The 19,528-nt window shown below is 38.3% G+C and overlaps 2 protein-coding genes across 2 annotated transcripts; one reads left to right on the top strand and one right to left on the bottom strand.

Annotated features, from left to right (window-relative positions):
* Positions 1 to 7,154: 7,154 nt before the first annotated feature.
* LOC116287602 (GFP-like non-fluorescent chromoprotein FP595) lies at positions 7,155 to 9,172 on the bottom strand. The gene is made up of 5 exons (XM_089036908.1): positions 9,042 to 9,172; positions 8,830 to 8,933; positions 8,172 to 8,390; positions 7,798 to 8,007; positions 7,155 to 7,536 (listed from the first exon to the last, which is right to left on the bottom strand). Exons 1-5 carry the CDS (start codon positions 9,042 to 9,044, stop codon positions 7,377 to 7,379), a joined length of 696 nt encoding a protein of 231 aa, XP_088893034.1. The 5' UTR covers positions 9,045 to 9,172; the 3' UTR covers positions 7,155 to 7,376.
* Positions 9,173 to 15,418: 6,246 nt separating this feature from the next.
* On the top strand, positions 15,419 to 17,506 carry LOC116287635 (GFP-like non-fluorescent chromoprotein FP595). The gene is made up of 5 exons (XM_031694320.2): positions 15,419 to 15,565; positions 15,662 to 15,765; positions 16,205 to 16,423; positions 16,588 to 16,797; positions 17,122 to 17,506. Exons 1-5 carry the CDS (start codon positions 15,563 to 15,565, stop codon positions 17,279 to 17,281), a joined length of 696 nt encoding a protein of 231 aa, XP_031550180.2. The 5' UTR covers positions 15,419 to 15,562; the 3' UTR covers positions 17,282 to 17,506.
* The last annotated feature ends 2,022 nt before the right edge of the window (positions 17,507 to 19,528 follow it).

Genomic DNA, 19,528 nt, shown 5'->3' with positions numbered 1-19,528 from the left:
TCCGTGGGCGTTACTTCTTGCAAAACTGCAGAGATCAAGATTTATTAATTTACTTGGAGAAACGTTTTCATTCCTTCCCTCATTATTTTCGCACATAGAAAATGTAATGCGGAAAAAAGAACACTTTGTGAACAATTTGCTCAAGAAGCCTCATGTTCTCCACCTGTACAATACGTACAAATCTGGCAGGGACTGTGTTTTCACAGGGCAGAGAGAGGGAGCTGAGAAGAAGAAAAACAGGATCAAGAAAAAAGGCAAAACTGTTGCACTATAAGCTGCAGAACGAAGGTAGTTTGTACTACCTTTTGCCGCGCAATAACAATTTCTTTTTGGCAGAGTATAATAGAGTTTATCCTTGTAAGAAATTACACGTGAAGTACTAGCAAAACTACCCAATGGCGGATCCATGCAAAACGATTTCCAGGTACATGAGCTGCTGTTAACGCGTACCCAGTGAAAAGCGTCACATAGCGTCCTTTTTAGGGTTTATCATTTTTCAACTAATTAAAGGGGATGACTAGTCTACCAATCCCCACCCCCCACCCCCTGCATCCACCCTTGCACCCGTTATACTGGTTTATCACAGCGCCAACAATGTTATATGAGTTGCACGAGTTTGACTGCATATTTTTGCACTGCGCCCTAATATTATTGACTAACAAAAGCTTCTTTCCTTGATAACAGTGTCGGTAACGCTCTGGTATAAAACAGAATTGTCCGGGTTTTTTTATTGAACAGCGACGTATCAGATCGAGAATCACGTTAATAACTGATAAACTAAACAGACAGACTCTAGTTTGATGGGACAAACATTTTTAAAACGGTTTCCTTGCTTGATTAGTAATCAGTGAGACAATCCTGTCACCTACTGGAGTATGTATAATCACACATCTGACTGGGATAGGCCTTTTGAGTTCGATAAGAAGGTATGATTGTTCTTGTTTAACTCTCTAGCATGAGGCGTTATACCTCCGCACTTCAAGAATTCCTTTCGGTAGCTTTTTCTTTTTATGTTAATGTTCACTATTTTCTTGGTATTCTCACTGGAGTTTTAACATTTGAATATAAAAAGAGATTTTGAAAAGGATTATGGTAGTTTAGGTATGAAACGTCATTAGAGTTATGGTCTATTAATATCAAATAAGGCCTAGGGATATTAAAAGACATTTGTATCAAAGCATCAAGAATGTCGTTGCGGTAGTGCACTCTCTTTTCAACTCTGGGTGAAAAAGACCTCGCGCTCGTTGATGTCAGCTTTATCTGTTTCCTCTTATTGATGATAAAAAATAACCAATCAGCGCGCGCGAAATTTGTAAGTTATTATAAAAACCTAAGGGCGGTCCGAGACCGATTTTGTCTGAGAGTATTGATTTGGTGATGGTCACTCATCAGTGACCATAACGGTGAGGGATGGCGCATTAGCAACGCTGGGAGATAAAATAAGACATGTATTCATTCCCTTTAGATGGTATTTTTATCTCGAGCTGAAATCAACTTCTATAACTGATAACAGTTATCAACATGTTGTGCTTAATAATTAATTAAATATCAAGGCGAGACTGCAAACTGCATATCCACCTTAGCGATATAATCTCGTAAGGTGAGTACGGTACTAAATGATAACTTGCACTGTTCTGGACCACCACGAATTGGTACACGTGGTTACTGCGTGGTGCCTGTATCCTATCTTCCTCGCGCCTAAATGGGACATTGGGCCTTTGCAGAGCTCTTGGATTTTCTCTGCTTCTGGTTTCTGTAATAAACCTTTTTGTTATGGGAGCGGGTTATCAGCCCTTCGCCCAACCCCCAACCTGAAAGGACCAGTACGCGTGGTACCAAAATATATTCAAGGAATCTAAAAAGGCGCGCGCATGTCTGTGATCTGTGACTGTGACTTAAACACGCTACTCGAAGCTGTAGAGCACGAAAGAAGCAGCTTTAGAAACAACACAAAGCGACAGTCACGAAGCGTAGCCGGGTTCTTCTCTTGCTTTTTTGAGTGTTCTACAGCTTCCAGCATGTTTAAATCACAATGCAGAGATATAAGCAGCCGTTTCATATTGCTTTGCTAGCTTTTATAGATTATTTTTTAATTTTGAGCCATGGAACGTGCCTGCCGGATAAAAAAACAGGGTAGCCAGCCAATCAGCACGCGCGTCTTATCTCTAATATTTTATGAATATCTATAATGATAATATACGAAAATGATACAATGGTTACTATGATAGAGTAGTCAAATAACTGGTCTGCAAAATTACGATTTATCTTACGTTAAAATCAACTCCTAAATTCCAATTGGATCAATGAACGTGGGCCACAAGTACGTTAGCCACAGGCTTCTAAGAGCTACCCTTGTGAAACACATTTTTTGCAACTGGTCTCTCTATCGGACCCGTCACCAATAACGACAGCAAGAGAGTTGTAAAGCAAGATATGTTCTGAGTGAAAAAAGGTCAGGAAGGTGGCTAGCCAGTGTAGAAAGGACAAACATTAATATATTTTATTAGGAAATATTGAATGTTATCTGGCGGACCCACTTTATTGATGGAAAACACGCAGTGTGCATACATATAATAAATGAATTTAGTTTCGATTAGAGCAAATTATGAGTTTTAACTCTGACCCACGATAACTACATTCTTAGACTTCTGGTTGATAACTTGAACCTTTTATTAGTTGAGCGTAGTGGGATTTAATTAATATGAGATTGCTTGATAATGTGTGTGATGAAAGCTAATAATGGTGGTACACCCGTCTTATTACTTATCATCAGTTTAGTTTTATATGTACAACAGTAATTTCATCTTAAGGTAGGTGATTCTCTGGAGAGCTAGACACCAAAAGCAAACGCTACATAGCAAACGCTAGAATTTGATTTTTCTAAGTGTTATGCACGTTACGTCATCGCGGCCATGTTGGTGCCATTTAACAAAAGATTTCTCATTAGCATCCATTGTTAACGGCACCACAATGGCCGCCATGTTTTTGTCTTTTGACTCTCTTGGGAATGCTTGCAACCCATCAATAGATGATCATGATAAAAGCTACTGATGGCTAGCGGGTGAGGTTGAGACGCAACATGTGAATTGAGTTTGTTTGATATGTGTTGTTTCCTCCCGCCGTAAAAATTTCTCCCTTGCCATGAGAATATTTTTGTCTTTCTCCCGCGGTTTCTCCAATTTTTTCCTTTCTCCGTAAAAATCAACATGTGAGTATTGAATGTAGTGGTAATGCGTGTGAGTGAAAGTTTCACCAAATGTCGCAAAATTTCCATAAATATTAAGTTAGTGATCGTGAAAATGCAACAGTTTTGTAGTTTACACCAGGGCGGGAGGAGGGAGGGCGTTGAAACGGGCACACATCTATTGGCCGATCTGTGATGCGGAGAGTAGGACTGGGCACTACTCTGCCTGTCAACAATGGCGGACCGTTTGTGGAGGAAGTTCAGCTGACAAGAAGATCTTTTAAAGATAAATTTACGCTTGTTTATCCTTGTTTTTAGTTATCAAATTTGAGCAAGATTGTTTTTTTTTTTTGACATCTCAAATGTAGACTAGCGAAGTTGGTTTTGTAGAAGTCGAGAGGGGTCTCTTATTTGATTCTTCTTTGAAACTCATCTTGAAACTTTTACCGTTACAAACTCAAACTTAAGACTCAAACTCACTGTAATTATGGCGGGAAAGTATGAAAGACACAAATTGTATGTCGATTTCAGGTCAATTTGGATCTTTTCTACATCATTAGAAGGTGTACATACTATAAATTCCCTAGCGCTTCGCTAGTCTACATTTGAGATGTCAAAAAACCAATCTTGCTCAAATTTGCTCAGTCTGATTTTTTTTCCACATAAGTAGAACACTATATAAACATTTCAAAAAAATTTAAACTTGGTTTTAGAAAACATTGTAATATAGCCAAAAATGCCCTACGCTCGCATTTCGCTTATATAAAATCTAGCGTAAACACCAGTCGCTTATTAAAATAGTTCTTTGAGTACAAAAACTAGCGAATTCTTCGTAATGAAAACTCTTAACATGTTTTAGGTATTCTCTAACGCCAATAAAATTGTTTTATTAACTAAAAACAAAGATAAACAAGCGTAAATTTACCTTTAAAAGATCTTCTTGAACTTCCTCTACAAACGGTCCGCCATTGTTTACAGTCAGAGTAGTGTCCAGTCCTACTCTCCGCATCATAGATCGGCCAGTAGATGTGTGCCCGTTTCAACGCCCTCGATCTCCCCCCTGTTTATGCTACTCATTTCCAAATTTTCATCTCAAAAACGACTCGATAAATTTGTTTTTTAGTTTGATAGATTGATTATGACCAGGACCATACTTCCAGACATCGAGTGCTGAACCGTCGTATGGACTTACGGCTACGCTGGAGATTTCGACCCCAACACCGCTATCCCGGGAGGATTTACAGACTGATCAGGAAGCTCGGTCCGAAGCCTAAGGGAGAGGTTAGTCGGCCCCTAGACCATAGATGATTAACCCCTTGCTGTGACCAGCAGACCTGAAATGACGGCTTTGTGGGTGATGGGTAATCTCCCATAATCGCTCTTTTACGTGTGGGAGGTTTTCTCAAACCTACTTTGCCCGTGACGCATGCATTTTACGCGCAAATCTAATTAATTTTTATCAGGATGCTTTGACAGTGCAGACAAAGTCACTGCGAGCCAGATAATTAGATGAATTATTTTGTAAAATAGTTTAACTAAGGGGTTTTATTAGTGAAATACTGTAAGTAGAAATTCTATAAGTAGAAATTCGCGACTGTCCGGCGATTCTCGGTATTTACAGACAACGGCTCTTAAAGACACTTTGACAGGAGAGACAAAGTCACCGCGAGCCAGATCAGTTTAAAAGTTCCCATTTCACTATTGGCTGAGAGCCAAGCCATTACCAGGCGAGCAACTTGACCAAGTATATCTCGAGCTCAGGCAGTTGCATGTACGGTTGCTCGAGCCAAGCTTTAAGATATTTCTTGATGACGTCAAAAATGTTGTAGAATTGAGATCCTTCTTTTTTTGCTTTTCTTTCATTCTTTATTTTTCCCGTTTAAAAGCACTTAAATTGTAGGACACGCAGGATAGCTGAAATAGAATATGAAGTGATCAAATAGGTTTGAAAACGACTCCCACACGAAAAAGAGTGAGCCGGTATCTGTGTCAGTTACATCATGATCAGTGTCTAATGGTCATATAGTTAGGTGTTAATAATCTACTGGTCTAGGGGCCGACTAGCCTCTACCTGAGGATTCGGTCGAGCTTCCTGATCAGTTTGTAATTCCTCCCGGGATAGCGGTGTTTTTGCCGAAATCTATTGGCTGACGTTACCACCAAAAATACATCAAAATTAAATGGTTTAGTTAACAATGTTAAATGGTCTAGCGTGTAGTCAAAACGGTTTAGCTAACAATGCTTAAAGTGCACATGAACCCTTCGACAATACTTTCAGTACTGATTCTACACGAAGTAAATAGTTGAATGGTAAAATATTTCTTGATTTGAGTGATGCGTTTCTAAGTTATGAAGGTTTATACTTCCAATATGCTAATGAGTGTGACGTCTATTAAGGCTTAATCAAATATACAAAATCGAACTGGTTCATAGAAACAGTATTTAAAAAGCATCATTATTTTACTCATGGTTTACATGAAAGCTATTTACAATTTTTATTTTCAAAATGGCCAGCATTTAGTATTAATAGTTACAACAAAAACACTCAAATACCTTACCTGACGTCATCATCATTAACATATTGGAAGTATAAACCTTCATAACTTAAAGACGCATCACTCAAATCAAGAAATATTTTACCAATCAACTATTTACTTTATGCAGAATCAGTACTGAAAGTATTGCCGAAGGGTTCATGTGCAACTTTAAATGGTCTAGCTTGTAGTCAAACGGTTTAGTTAACAATGTGAAATGGTCTAGCTTGTAGTCAAACGGTTTAGCTAACAATGTAAAATGGTCTAGCTTGTAGTCAAACGGTTTAGCTAACAATGTTAAATGGTCTAGCTTGTAGTCAAACGGTTTAGTTAACAATGTGAAATGGTCTAGCTTGTAGTCAAACGGTTTAGTTTACAATGTTAAATGGTCTAGCTTGTAGTCAAACGGTTTAGTTTACAATGTTAAATGGTCTAGCTTGTAGTCAAAACGGTTTAGTTAACAATGTTAAATGGTTTGTGAAATCTGTATCAATTTATTATTATTTTCTCAAAAATCAAACCAGTCTCAGTCAAAGTGGCACGATGCTGGAGGCGATGCATTTGACCTCTTGGCCACTGCTTTTTATGAGCTCAGTGACTAATTTGTTTTGAAGGAAATAAGCCTGTTTACAGCTTTACCGGCATCCTTGATCTCTTGTCTTGATCTACATGTACATTAGCAAATTCACTGAGTTTGTCATTCGCAATATTAGAGTTTTAGATATTATGACTGTCTATCGGACCGTTGCTCAAGTACTTTTTGCCTTGGTTACTGATCGAAAAAGACAAAACTTGGGACTAAAAAAGCTCTCACGAAAGAGTGTCTGCAATCTAAATGGGAATTGAAACTGATTAATTTATATCAACCCACCATCCCCCCCACCCAACACACACCCGCGCATATATTTGCACTACTGAGAATCCAGTTTGTTAATCGCGATTCTTATCAACCTAGACAGGTTAATTGATCACGAACAACCTTGCTCAAGTCGTTGAAAGGGGAACAACTATAGACATTCTTGCTACAAAAAGCTGTGAGACGGGAAATTATTTGTTTGCAAAATTTATCTAATGATCGGGGATAGAGATCAGAGGCTGCTTGCTCAAAGCCTGTTAGCCCCAATCAATTTTCCTAGTAAGTTGGCGATTGCAAATTGCCGTACGTTTATAGGATAGATATCTAAAATGAGGGCGCATCGAATAAACTGATACTGTATGATTTTTTATAAATCCTTTTTTTTTCTTCATTCAACTTTTTTCAACGGCTCATGTTTTTTTCTGAAATGATGCCATGTCATTGCCGTTTTGGCACAAATTTCTATTTAGAATGTTTGCACACATTTCAAATTCTAGACTGAATACAACCCTATGTTGCTCACAAAACCGATCAGTATTTGATCCGGCCATCGACATAACTCATACATCGACATACACAGTTTAAACAGTCACAGGCTGTTAGCCCAAATTAGATCCTTTATTTCACCAACGCATGAACAATTTCGATCGTAATCAAAATTAAACACACTTATAGCCCGTTAATTATTCAAAAATACTAGCTTAAATTAACCAATTAGACAGACGAAAATGGTTACAACTTTTAGCTTCAATTTAGAATTTGTTTTCGGGCAAACCGATAGCCTTGTTTATAGCCTTGCTTGTTAGTGATGTCCAAGCTTTGATGGTGCAGCCTCACAGTATCTAGCCACTGCTGATTCGTACTGTTCATAAAACTTGCCTGGTTCTGCCTTTAGTATCTCAATGCGATGGTCTCCAAAATGAAATTCTGGCATTTTAACTGCATTGGCTGGCTTTCTGGACCTAAAGACATTATACAATTGAAAGATGAGTCTAGACACTTTAAATAGAAATAAATGTTTGCAAACAACAAATAAAAATCTGCAAAAAAAGATATGTGCATTTTAAGTGATGGTACTAATTGCGCGGGCTGATAGTCAAAAGTCATCTCTATAAACTTTGCATGAATATGTTGATATTCAGACAAGCAATCTTATGTAGTGTCATATGTGTAAGTAAATCTAAACCTTTTCGTTTGGTATTTTACCAAAAAACATGCCCTACCTGTAAGTAGTTCGCAGATGGCTCGTCAAATGGTTTCCATCAGTGCATTTCAGGGCCATCAAGGACTGTCCACACAGGACACCGTCACGTGGATAAAGCATCTCTACGCATGGTTCCCATCCGGCTGTTTTCCTCTGCATCACGGGACCATTGGCAGGGAAGTTGGCACCGATGACGTTAACCTTGAAAATAAAGTTATTTCCCTGCAAGCTTAAATTAAAGAGAAAAAAAGAAATCTATTCAGCTTTTCTATAGTTTAATTGAGGGGCTAATTGTGTTGAGCAAGTAATAATCGAAAGGGAACTCATTGCTATATCACACTGTAAATATTGATCATTATCAAAATCGTAAAAAGAGCACGCCTTCTACTCTACCTTGTGTCCTGGTGAATGGTAAGATAGCCTCCATCCTCGAAGATTTGGGTTCTTTCCCAAGTGAAGCCTTCAGGAAAAGACTCCTTGAAGTAATCTGGAATCCCTGAGACATGCTTGATGAAGGTTTTACTTCCATACATGCAACAAGGTGCCAAAATATCGTACGCAAATGGTAAGGGACCTCCTTCAGTGATTCTTATCTTTTCCACCTGGGTACCTCTAAATATGAAAATCAATAAAAACCCATGAATTTGGTTAATGACTTTTATCTGTACCCTACATTTCGAACTCACTTGAGGTTAGAATACATTTTAGAACTAACAAGAGACTGCTGTCATGTTAAAGGCGTTTTCCGGCAACATACATCCAGACGGAATTGACCAAACATATTTAGTACTCGTTTTCATGATGGTGTCGGGATGGGCTTCAACAGTTAACTGACAATTGGTCTAACAATTAGTAGTTGATTTACAATCTGGTATCCACTAACCACACCCTTTTGGCATCTTTAACTTCGTCAGATATAACGACAAACAGAAGACGCAACGTTTGTTTATACGACGTTCTTCAAATAGATCATCAAAAACGATAAACAAGAATTGAACATACCCAGAGCCCGCAATTTGTAGCTTAAAAAATGAAACCATTGCGGACTTACTCAAATGGCTTGCCTTCTCCTTCTCCTACACACTTGAAATGGTGACCATTTACCGTTCCTTCCATGGTCATCTTGATGCACATATCCTTCTTAACCAATGAAGCCTGATCGAGAATATCAACGCGGTTGAGTATATTAGTAACATATATATATATATGTATTATCACTCTACCATTATTATAAGCATAGAAGAAAAGTAAGAAACAACATACCATTGTGAGCAAGTATCTTGAGCAGATTTTGTCTTGTAAATGTTGACTGTTCTTCCTGCAGGAGCCTGGTCAAAGTGGTAAAGAGAAAGCGCTCTTCTTTATTTATAGGGACACATTACGTAATAAGGCAGTGACAAAATGGTCGGCACATCAACATCCATCACAATTGCAATTTTTATGAACATTGCGTCCACCTGCCGCTTCTTTGTCTTTGCTGGCAAGTGGGCGGGCACAGTTTTAGTCATTTGATTTTCAGATAGCCTGATGAATTGATAACCTTGCTTTTTAGTAATGTTCAAGCTTCGGTGGAGTACATCACAGGAAGCCTAGGCATTTCACACTTACTTAGTTCGAAACAAAAACGTCTTGTCCCTGCCCTCATGGGAAAAGCTAATAAATAAATAAAAATAACAAATAACAAATGATTAGTGCGAAGTACGAATGAACAAAGTACGTAGATATGAAATTAAAGTGCATACCAATGTAAGGATGAATTTTGAGTTAGGTTTGGTTCTATAAATCTGAACTTTGGTCATGGGAAAGAGCTGAAGTGCATTTTGCACTTAATTACTTACAAGTAACACATCCAGATAAATTTGCATTACAAGTTCACACAGCTGGTTGGTAAGTGGGTCGGCACAGAATATGCCATCGGTTATTTGTACGGTGACTTTCTGTGAGGATACACTGATCCAAATGTTACGATTCTCAATGCTCTACTATGACAAACGAGGTCTGTTTTACAATTTTAGAACACTATTAAATGATGAAATAATGGAACAACCATGTCAAGTGTGTGGTAGAAGCAAAATTTCATTGATAACGCTTCAGAAAATAAATTAATTTGGTAGCTAATTGAAAGACAGAAACCACAGCCCCCTTTCTGGGTGAAGGTCTTTATGCACTTGATTACCCTCCTCTGTGCATAAGTGACCGGTTTGTCAGCGCTTCGTATAAAAATTAGAAACGTTGCAATAATCGCACTGTAAACATTTAACTATGTATTTACAAGTGAGAATGATTAATTGTGATACTGAGTATTAAGGAACATGTTGTTTTGCATATATATAATTTTGTGCGTTTGAAGTGACACGCCATGATATAACATGTTTGTCCATGCAGTACCATTGCAAGTAAAATTTTATAGATTTTTTTAATCCATGCTATTTTCTTTTTACTTGTTTTCACGTTTCTCAACTCACGGTTCTATTTCATCCCTATCTTTTAAACGGCTTTTTCTTTTGCGCATCAAAAGGCACCACATGTTAAACCAGTACGACCTTTCACATATCTAGAATGCCGCCAAAAAAACTCAATGAGTTGACCTGTCATTGCTGTTTTGCTAGATTTCTTTGAAGTTTGGTAATAAAAAAAAAAGTCTAGCACGTGAATGATATACAGACCAAGATGCATAATGGCCGCCACACTGCCTAAATAACGTTGGCATTACATTACTAGTTTTCCTTACTTCACCCTAGTCTCCCTCGCATCCCTTTTTAGTGTCGGTCGTGACACGCAACAACGCTCCCGACGACCGACACTAAAATCGGATGCGAGGGAAATTAACTTCACCCCCACAGTTGACCGTTTCATTTATGTCCTGGACTATTACTTATTAGCAAACTTCAAAGAAATGTAGCTAATAGAAACGATGGTTCAATTGAGTTTGTGGCGTTATAGCAATTATAATAATAAGATAATAATAAGAGACGTGTTCTACAGTTGACTGGTTCAATTTTGGAACGTGACGTGGTGTTAAAAAAACGGTTGGCTCAGTTGGTTGAGCATCGGACTTTCGTCGCGGGGTGTCGTGGTTCGAGTCCCGCCCGGACCAACACTCAGGGTCTTAAAATAACTGAGGAGAAAGTGCTGCCTTTGTAATTACATCCGCAAATGGTTAGACTTTCAAGTGGCTCGGATGGCCACTTTAAATGGCGGTCCCGTCTCTCCAAACTTCATCATTCTGACCAATATCGGAGGGACTGTTAAAGAACCACTGAGGACGTAAAGAAACCCTGGCAGTGACCACCCTCAGTGCCTACACTTCATAGCAACCATCTCTCATGCTTGTAAATTGCATAAAGAGCAATCTGTCATTCACAACTCAATGTAAAGCGCCTTTGATTATATCCACATAGAAAGGACGCTATGTAAATCATAAATAATCGCTAAATCATCGCAAAAAGGCTATGATCAGTATTAATGTAAATGGTATATTTTACATTGATAGAGCCGTGAGATGAAAATAAAACTAAATACTAACTAATAGTATCTATTTAAATGACTAATAGTCACTATTACTCAACCAGAACACAATTAGTCAGACACAATGTCAGACACAAAGCTGAAATATCCAAGAGACCTAGCTACTTTGTGATCAGTTTTGGTTAACGCTAGATCACGTCTCATAATTGGATGACTGGCGTATCTGATGCCGTCGGACATTCTACATATGACAACGGTCGTACTGATTCCAGCATTCAGTGCTTTTTGATGTGCGATAGAAAAAGTCGTAAAAAGAAAGGGACGAAATGTGACCCCGAGCTGAGAAACATGTGGAAAGACATGAAAGAAAATAGCAGGGATAAAAAATTAACAAATGTAACTTGGTGCTGCATAGAATGACATGGCGTGTTTGCAAGGTCGAGTGGTCATAGCGTCGGTCTCGACATCCGGTGGTAATGACTGTAATTGTTCTGTCTTAACTTCTGATTAGTATAGACCGCCGTTACCGCCAAAAATACATCAAAAGTAAACGGTTTAGCTAACAATGTTAAATGGTTTAGCTTGTAGTCAAATTACTTAGGCCCCGTCCACACTATGCCGAATAAATTTGAATCCGAATTTATATTTATTGGGTTAGGCCTCCCGTCCACACTAGTCCGAGCGAATCCGAAACAATTCTTCACCGAAAACGAAAATTTTCGAATACGGTCTCTAGAGGAACAATTTGAAAACGCCGGCTAGCCGTATTAGTGTGGACGGATAACACTTCGTATCCGAAATTTTTCGAATACGATGACGTCATGATTGTCATGGGAACATGGCGGAATAGCTAAAAATTCACTGCGGGCTCAATTTCAGCTTTGATGCGCATGCTCAGATGTGCAATGAAGCGTTTTTGCCGCCTCTGATCGGACTAGTGTGGACGCGAAACATTTTATCCCTTTTCATGTGTGGACGGAAAACTTTTTTTTCGGTTTCGGAGTGAAAGTTGCGGATTCAAATTTATCCGGCATAGTGTGGACGGGGCCTTAGCTAACAATGTTAAAAGTTGTTCATTCGGTTGTTCAAACGGTTCATTCGGGGTTCACTGTAATAAAGCGGCCTTTCTTTTAATAATATAGCATAGCTATCTGTTCCGCACGATCAACAAAATACAGTGAACCATTCGTAGAAATGTATCTTAGTATCAAATGGAATAGCTAATTGTGAAATGGAGCTACAGAATCAGTAACGAATAGTGAAGCACGCCAGATGAACAACAGAGTCAAATGGACATCAAGTCAACTAGACTGTTGTCAAATTACGCTTATTTCTGGCTTTTCCCTAAAATAAATCCAACGTTTCATATGATCATAACAAATTAGATGCTCCGAGGAGCGATTACTCGGTCTCAGCGAGCAGATGACGCTCCAGCGAAGTCTAGAAAACTTGCGCTTGGACATGGGCAATGCTAACCTGAGAATGTATGACTCGGGTTAACTGCGGTCTCAGCGAGCAGATGACGCTCCAGCGAAGTCTAGAAAACTTGCGCTTGGGCATGAGCAATGCTAACCTGAGACTGTATGACTCGGGTTAACTACGTGCGAACATTGTTAAGCGAGAATCCGACGGAGGCTTTCATCTTCCTTGAAAGGCTGAAGGAGGAGCCAGTATAGATTGTACTTAAGGATATTTCATAATATTTTTGTATTCTTGTTGATCTTCCATGTTTATCGCTTGTTGTCACCAAGAATCAATTTTCTTAGCCTGTGTTGGCCGGGGGTCTGCGGGTTTTTTGTTATGTCTAAGACTATAATCACTCCAAAAGTACCCTAGGGCCCAGAGGTTATTGCATTCTCGCTCCGGCATTTACTGTGTTGACGGCGCTCGCTCGTTCAATGTTCCGGGAAAAGCGAATAGAACCTCTGGAACCCAGGGTACTCCAAAAGTGGAATTTACTATGCATACTATACATATGTAACGTCGGATTTTTTTAAAGGGAAACGCCAGAAATAAGCGTAATCTCACAAAGCCGCAGAGATTGTAATTCCTGTTATTTACCCGTCTCTGCGGGAGTCTAGCTTAACAACAATTAAACAAAAAGGTTATGTTTGTTTATTTTTCTTGAATTATTGTATATAAAAATAAGTTACTCTGTACACAAGTTGGTACATGCTAAAACAATTATTCGCCTCAGGCTCTTCTCATACTGTTTTGTAATAACCGATCAAGCAAGCGATCACTGAAAAACCCTTCATTTTGTTTATCCTTATCCATGCCTTCATAATGTACATATTGTAAACACAGATATTTTGCGTGTTCATTAAAGTAAAGGAGAACCATACTTGCGTATTGCCTATTTATTGAAGTAGCTTTCAAAGTCCCTCTCCTAGGTTTTCAAACCAAAAAAATAGAATTTTCGCTGAAGTTTGCTAGTGTTTAAAAAACTAATCAACAACGAATGGCAGTTCATCCATTGGCGTGTTAGTATGGCAAAAAAAATGGAAAAGTTCAAAACACTTTGGAACCGGTTCCCGTTGAGCCAACCGGTTTGCTTTTTAACACCACGTCACGTTCCAAAATTGAACCAGTCAACTGTAGAACACGTCTCTTATTATTATCTTATTATTATAATTACTATAACGCCACAAACTCAATTGAACCATCGTTTCTATTAGCTACATTTCTTTGAAGTTTGCTAATAAGTAATAGTCCAGGACATAAATGAAACGGTCAACTGTGGGAGTGAAGTTAATCTTCCTCGCATCCGATTTTAGTGTCGGTCGTCGGGAGCGTTGTTGCGTGACGACCGACACTAAAAAGGGATGCGAGGGAGACTAGGGTGAAGTAAGGAAAACTAGTAATGTAATGCCAACTTTATTTAGGCAGTGTGGCGGCCATTATGCATCTTGGTCTGTATATCATTCACGTGCTAGACTTTTTTTTTTTTAATTACAAAACTTCAAAGACATCTAGCAAAATAGCAACGACAGGTCAACTCATTGAGTTTTTTTGGCGGCATTCTAGATATGTGAAAGGTCGTACTGGTTTAACATGTGGTGCCTTTTGATGCGCAAAAGAAAAAGCCGTTTAAAAGATAGGGATGAAATGGAACCGTGAGTTGAGAAACGTGAAAACAAGTAAAAAAAAAAAAAAAAAAAAAGCATGGATTAAAAAAATCAATAAAATTTTACTTGCAAGGTACTGCATGGACAAACATGTTATATCATGGCGTGTCACTTCAAACGCACAAAATTATATATATGCAAAACAACATGTTCCTTAATACTCAGTATCACAATTAATCATTCTCACTTGTAAATACATAGTTACAGGTTTACAGTGCGATTATTGTAATGTTTCCCATTTTTATATGATGCGCTGACAAACCGGTCACTTATGCACAGAGGAGGGTAATCAAGTGCATAAAGACCTTCACCCAGAAAGGGGGCTGTGGTTTCTGTCTTTCAATTAGCTACCAAATTAATTTATTTTCTGAAGCGTTATCAATGAAATTTTGCTTCTACCACACACTTGACATGGTTGTTCCATCATTTCATCATTTAATAGTGTTCTAAAATTTGTAAAACAGACCTTCGTTTGTCATAGTAGAGCATTGAGAATCGTAACATTTGGATCAGTGTGTCCTCACAGAAAGTCACCGTACAAATAACCGATGGCATATTCTGTGCCGACCCACTTACCAACCAGCTGTGTGAACTTGTAATGCAAATTTATCTGGATGTGGTAAGGTGTTACTTGTAAGTAATTAAGTGCAAAATGCACTTCAGCTCTTTCCCATGACCAAAGTTCAGATTTATAGAACCAAACCTAACTCAAAATTCATGCATTGGTATGCACTTCATATCTTGTATTTTGTTCATTCGTACTTCGCACTAATCATTTGTTATTTGTTATTTTTATTTGTTTATTAGCTTTTCCCTTGAGGTCAGGGACAAGACGTTTTTGTTTCGAACTAAGTAAGTGTGAAAAGCTTAGGCTTCCTGTGAGGTGCTCCACCGAAGCTTGAACATTACTAAAAAACAAGGTTATCAATTCATCAGGCTATCTGAAAATCAAATGACTGTACCCGCCCACCGCCAACAAAGACAAAGAAGCGGCAGGTGGACGCAATGTTCATACATATTGCAATTGTGATGGATGTTGATGTGCCGACCATTTTGTCACTGCTTCATTACGTAATATGTCCCTGTAAATAAAGAAGAACGCCTTTTTCTTTACCACTTTGACCAGGTTCCTGCAGGAAGAACAGTCAACATTTACAAGACAAAATCAGCTCAAGATACTTGCTCACAATGGTATGTTGTTTCTTACTTTTCTTCTATGCTTACAAATTGGTGCAGTGATAATACATATATATGTTAATACTCAACCGCGTTAATATTCTCGATCAGGCTTCATTGGTTAAGAAGGATATGTGCATCAAGATGACCATGGAAGGGACGGTAAATGGTCACCATTTCAAGTGTGTAGGAGAAGGAGAAGGCAAGCCATTTGAGTACGTCCGCAATTGTTTCATTTTTTAAACTACAAATTGCGGGCTCTGCGTAGGTTCAATTCTTGTTTATCGTTTTTGATGATCTATTTGAAGAAAGTCGTATGAACAAATGTTGCGTCTTCTGTTTGTCGTTATATCTGACGAAGTTAAAGATGCCAAAAGGGTGTGGTTAGTGGATACCAGATTGTAAATCAACTACTAATTGCTAGACCAATTGTCAGTTAACTGTTGAAGCCCATCCCGACACCACCATAAAAACGAGTACTAAATATGTTTGGTCAATTCCGTCTGGATGTATGTTGCCGGAACACGCCTTTAACATGACAGCAGTCTCTTCTTAGTTCTAAAATGTATTCTAACTTCAAGTGAGTTCGAAATGTAGGGTACAGATAAAAGCCATTAACCAAATTCATGGGTTTTTATTGATTTTCATATTTAGAGGTACCCAGGTGGAAAAGATAAGAATCACTGAAGGAGGTCCCTTACCATTTGCGTACGATATTTTGGCACCTTGTTGCATGTATGGAAGTAAAACCTTCATCAAGCATGTCTCAGGGATTTCAGATTACTTCAAGGAGTCTTTTCCTGAAGGCTTCACTTGGGAAAGAACCCAAATCTTCGAGGATGGAGGCTATCTTACCATTCACCAGGACACAAGGTATAGTAGAGGGCGTGCTCTTTTTACGATTTGGTAATGAACTATATTTACAGTGTGATATAGCAATGAGTTCCCTTTGGATAATTACTTGCTCAACACAAGTAGCCCCTCAATTAAACTATAGAAAAGCTGAATAAATTTCTTTTTTTTCTCTTTAATTTAAGCTTGCAGGGAAATAACTTTATTTTCAAGGTTAATGTCATCGGTGCCAACTTCCCTGCCAATGGTCCCGTGATGCAGAGGAAAACAGCAGGATGGGAACCATGCGTAGAGATGCTTTATCCACGTGACGGTGTCCTTTGTGGGCAGTCTTTGATGGCCCTGAAATGCACTGATGGTAACCATTTGACGAGCCATCTGCGAACTACCTACAGGTAGGGCATGTTGTTAATTTGGTAAAATATCAACTGAAAAAGTTTAGATTTACTGACACATAAGAGACTATATAAGATGAGATTGCTTGTCTGAATATCAACTATATCATCACGTTTATAGAGATGACTTTTGACTATCAGCCCGCGCAATTAGTGCCATCACTTAAAATGGATATATCTAAGTGCGGTTTTCGTGAGCGTTTTTTTTTTTTTTTTTTTTTTTTTTTTTTCTTCTTTTTTTTACAGATTTTTATTTGTTGTTTGCAAACATTTATTTCTATTTAAAGTGTCTAGACTCATCTTTCAATTGTACAATGTCTTTAGGTCCAGAAAGCCAGCCAATGCAGTTAAAATGCCAGAATTTCATTTTGGAGACCATCGCATTGAGATACTAAAGGCAGAACCAGGCAAGTTTTATGAACAGTATGAATCAGCAGTGGCTAGATACTGTGAGGCTGCACCATCAAAGCTTGGACATCACTAACAAGCAAGGCTATAAACAAGGTTGTCGGTTTGCCCGAAAACAAAATCTAAATTAAAGCTAAAAGTTGTAGAACCATTTTCGTCTGTCTAATTGGTTAATTTAAAGTTAGTATTTTTAAATAATTAACGGGCTATTAGTGTGTTAAATTTTGATTACGATCAAAATTGTTCATGCGTTGGTGAAATAAAGGATCTAATTTGGGCTAACGGCCTGTGACTGTTTAAACTGTGTTTGGAGTTATGTCGATGGCCGGATCAAATACTGATCGGTTTTATGAGCAACATAGGGTTGTATTCAGTCTAAAATTTGAAATGTGTGCAAAAATTCTAAATAGAAAATTATCATACAGTATCAGTTTATTCGACGCGCCCTCATTTTAGATGACCATATCTATCCTAATAATTTACGGCAATTTGCAATCGCCAACTTACTAGGAAAATTGATTGGGGCTAACAGGCTTTGAACGAGCAGGCTATGATCTCTATCCCCGATCATTAGATAAATTTTTTGCAAACAAATAATTTCCCGCTTTTTGTAGCAAGAATGTCTATAGTTGTTCCCCTTTCAATGACTTGAACAAGGTTGTTCGTGATCATTTAACCTCTCTAGGTTGCTAAGAATCGCGATGCACAAACGGGATTCTCAGTAGTGCAAATATATGCGCCGGTGTGTGTTGGGTGGGGGGGATGGTGGTGGGTTGATATAAATTAATCAGTTTCAATTCCCATTTAGATTGCAAACCCCCTTTCGTGAGAGTTTTTTTAGTCCCAAGTTTTGTCTTTTTCGATCAGTAACTAAGGCAACAAGTACTTGAGCAACGGTCCAATAGACAGTCATAATATCTAAAACTCTAATATTGCGAATGACAAACTCAGTGAATTTGCTAATGTACATGTAGATCAAGACAAGAGATCAAGGATGCCGGTAAAGCTGTAAACAGGTTTATTTCCTTCACAACAAATTATCAGTCACTGAGCTCATAAAAAGCAGTGGCCAAGAGGTCAAATGCATCGCCTCCAGCATCGTGCCACTTTAACTGAGACTGGTTTGATTTTTAAGAAAATAATAATTAATTGATACAAATTTCACAAACAACTAATTGCTGGACCTTTTTACTCGTTTTATTTTTCAAATATAGGAAAAAAATTTTCATGCAATTACCAAGCGCGATGCATGGGAAACCTATAACATAGCGACGTTCTATGAAGAGGCGTTTTTTCCTTAATGAATATCTATAGTTTACGTTGAATTCAGGGAGCAGACAATGCAGTTTGTGGCTAGGATCTTGAGTAATGTTCGTGAATAGTTTCTCACACTAATACGGCCTGTCGAAGGGTGGCCAGGGTCGATAAGCACGAAGCAGTTAGTATTTCACTGTAAGATAGATCAGGACCACAGATAATCGAAAGGTTACGTTTTTGGATTCGTTCGATGTAATCATCAGCCATGTGTTAGTCAGGGTCAAATTTGATTTTTTTTTGTCATAAACAGGGTACCCCTTTCAGAATCCTAGCGGAACACACGGAACACACAACAACGCTACCGCGCGATGCTCCTAGAGAAACATTCAGCTCTCACTCTACTCGAGTAAGTTGAACTACTTTGAAGCCAAGCTATTGTGGTTGTGTCTAAAACATTCTTTCAAAATCTGTGATGGTTGATATTCTTGAAATCTTTGGTAGATTGTTCTTATTAATGTTTTTATTGGACGGCCTTTTCTTTTTTTGCTTGTATCAATAAAAGTTAGCTTCTTGATATATATGTTATGATACGTTATGTGTTATGCCATCTTTTGATGCTATTGCGAGACAAGTTGCTGGAAAGTACGTTTGCAAAGTGTAACAGGGATTTTCTCACAATTTCATTTTTGCTGTGCATAGCATTACGTGAAGTATTAGTCAGTTCTACTTTTCATAACAGATTGCAGCATTTGGCAATGCCTTTGCATAGCATAACACCCTTCCGGCAAATTTTCTCACAACTCCAAGGCATATTTTTCAAGAGTATATGAGCATGCATCTTGAATGTTGTGCCAAATATGATGTGTCTCCCCAGTCTACCTCATCCAAAAGCTGTTGCTAAGATCCACTTGTTGTGTACAACACACTTCATCTCAGCAACCTGCAATGCCTTTAGCTCATGATACTATGTTCATTCATTCATTCATTCATTCATTCATTCATTCATTCATTCGTTCGTTCGTTCGTTCGTTCGTTCGTTCGTTCGTTCATTCATTCATTCATTCAT

This window comes from Actinia tenebrosa, unplaced genomic scaffold (genome assembly GCF_029948245.1).
Source record: "Actinia tenebrosa isolate PJP-AT-01 unplaced genomic scaffold, QUT_ActTen_1.0 PGA_scaffold4__44_contigs__length_22323623, whole genome shotgun sequence".
Classification (NCBI taxonomy): Eukaryota; Metazoa; Cnidaria; class Anthozoa; order Actiniaria; family Actiniidae; genus Actinia; species Actinia tenebrosa.
This window is presented reverse-complemented; position numbering and strand designations above follow the sequence as displayed.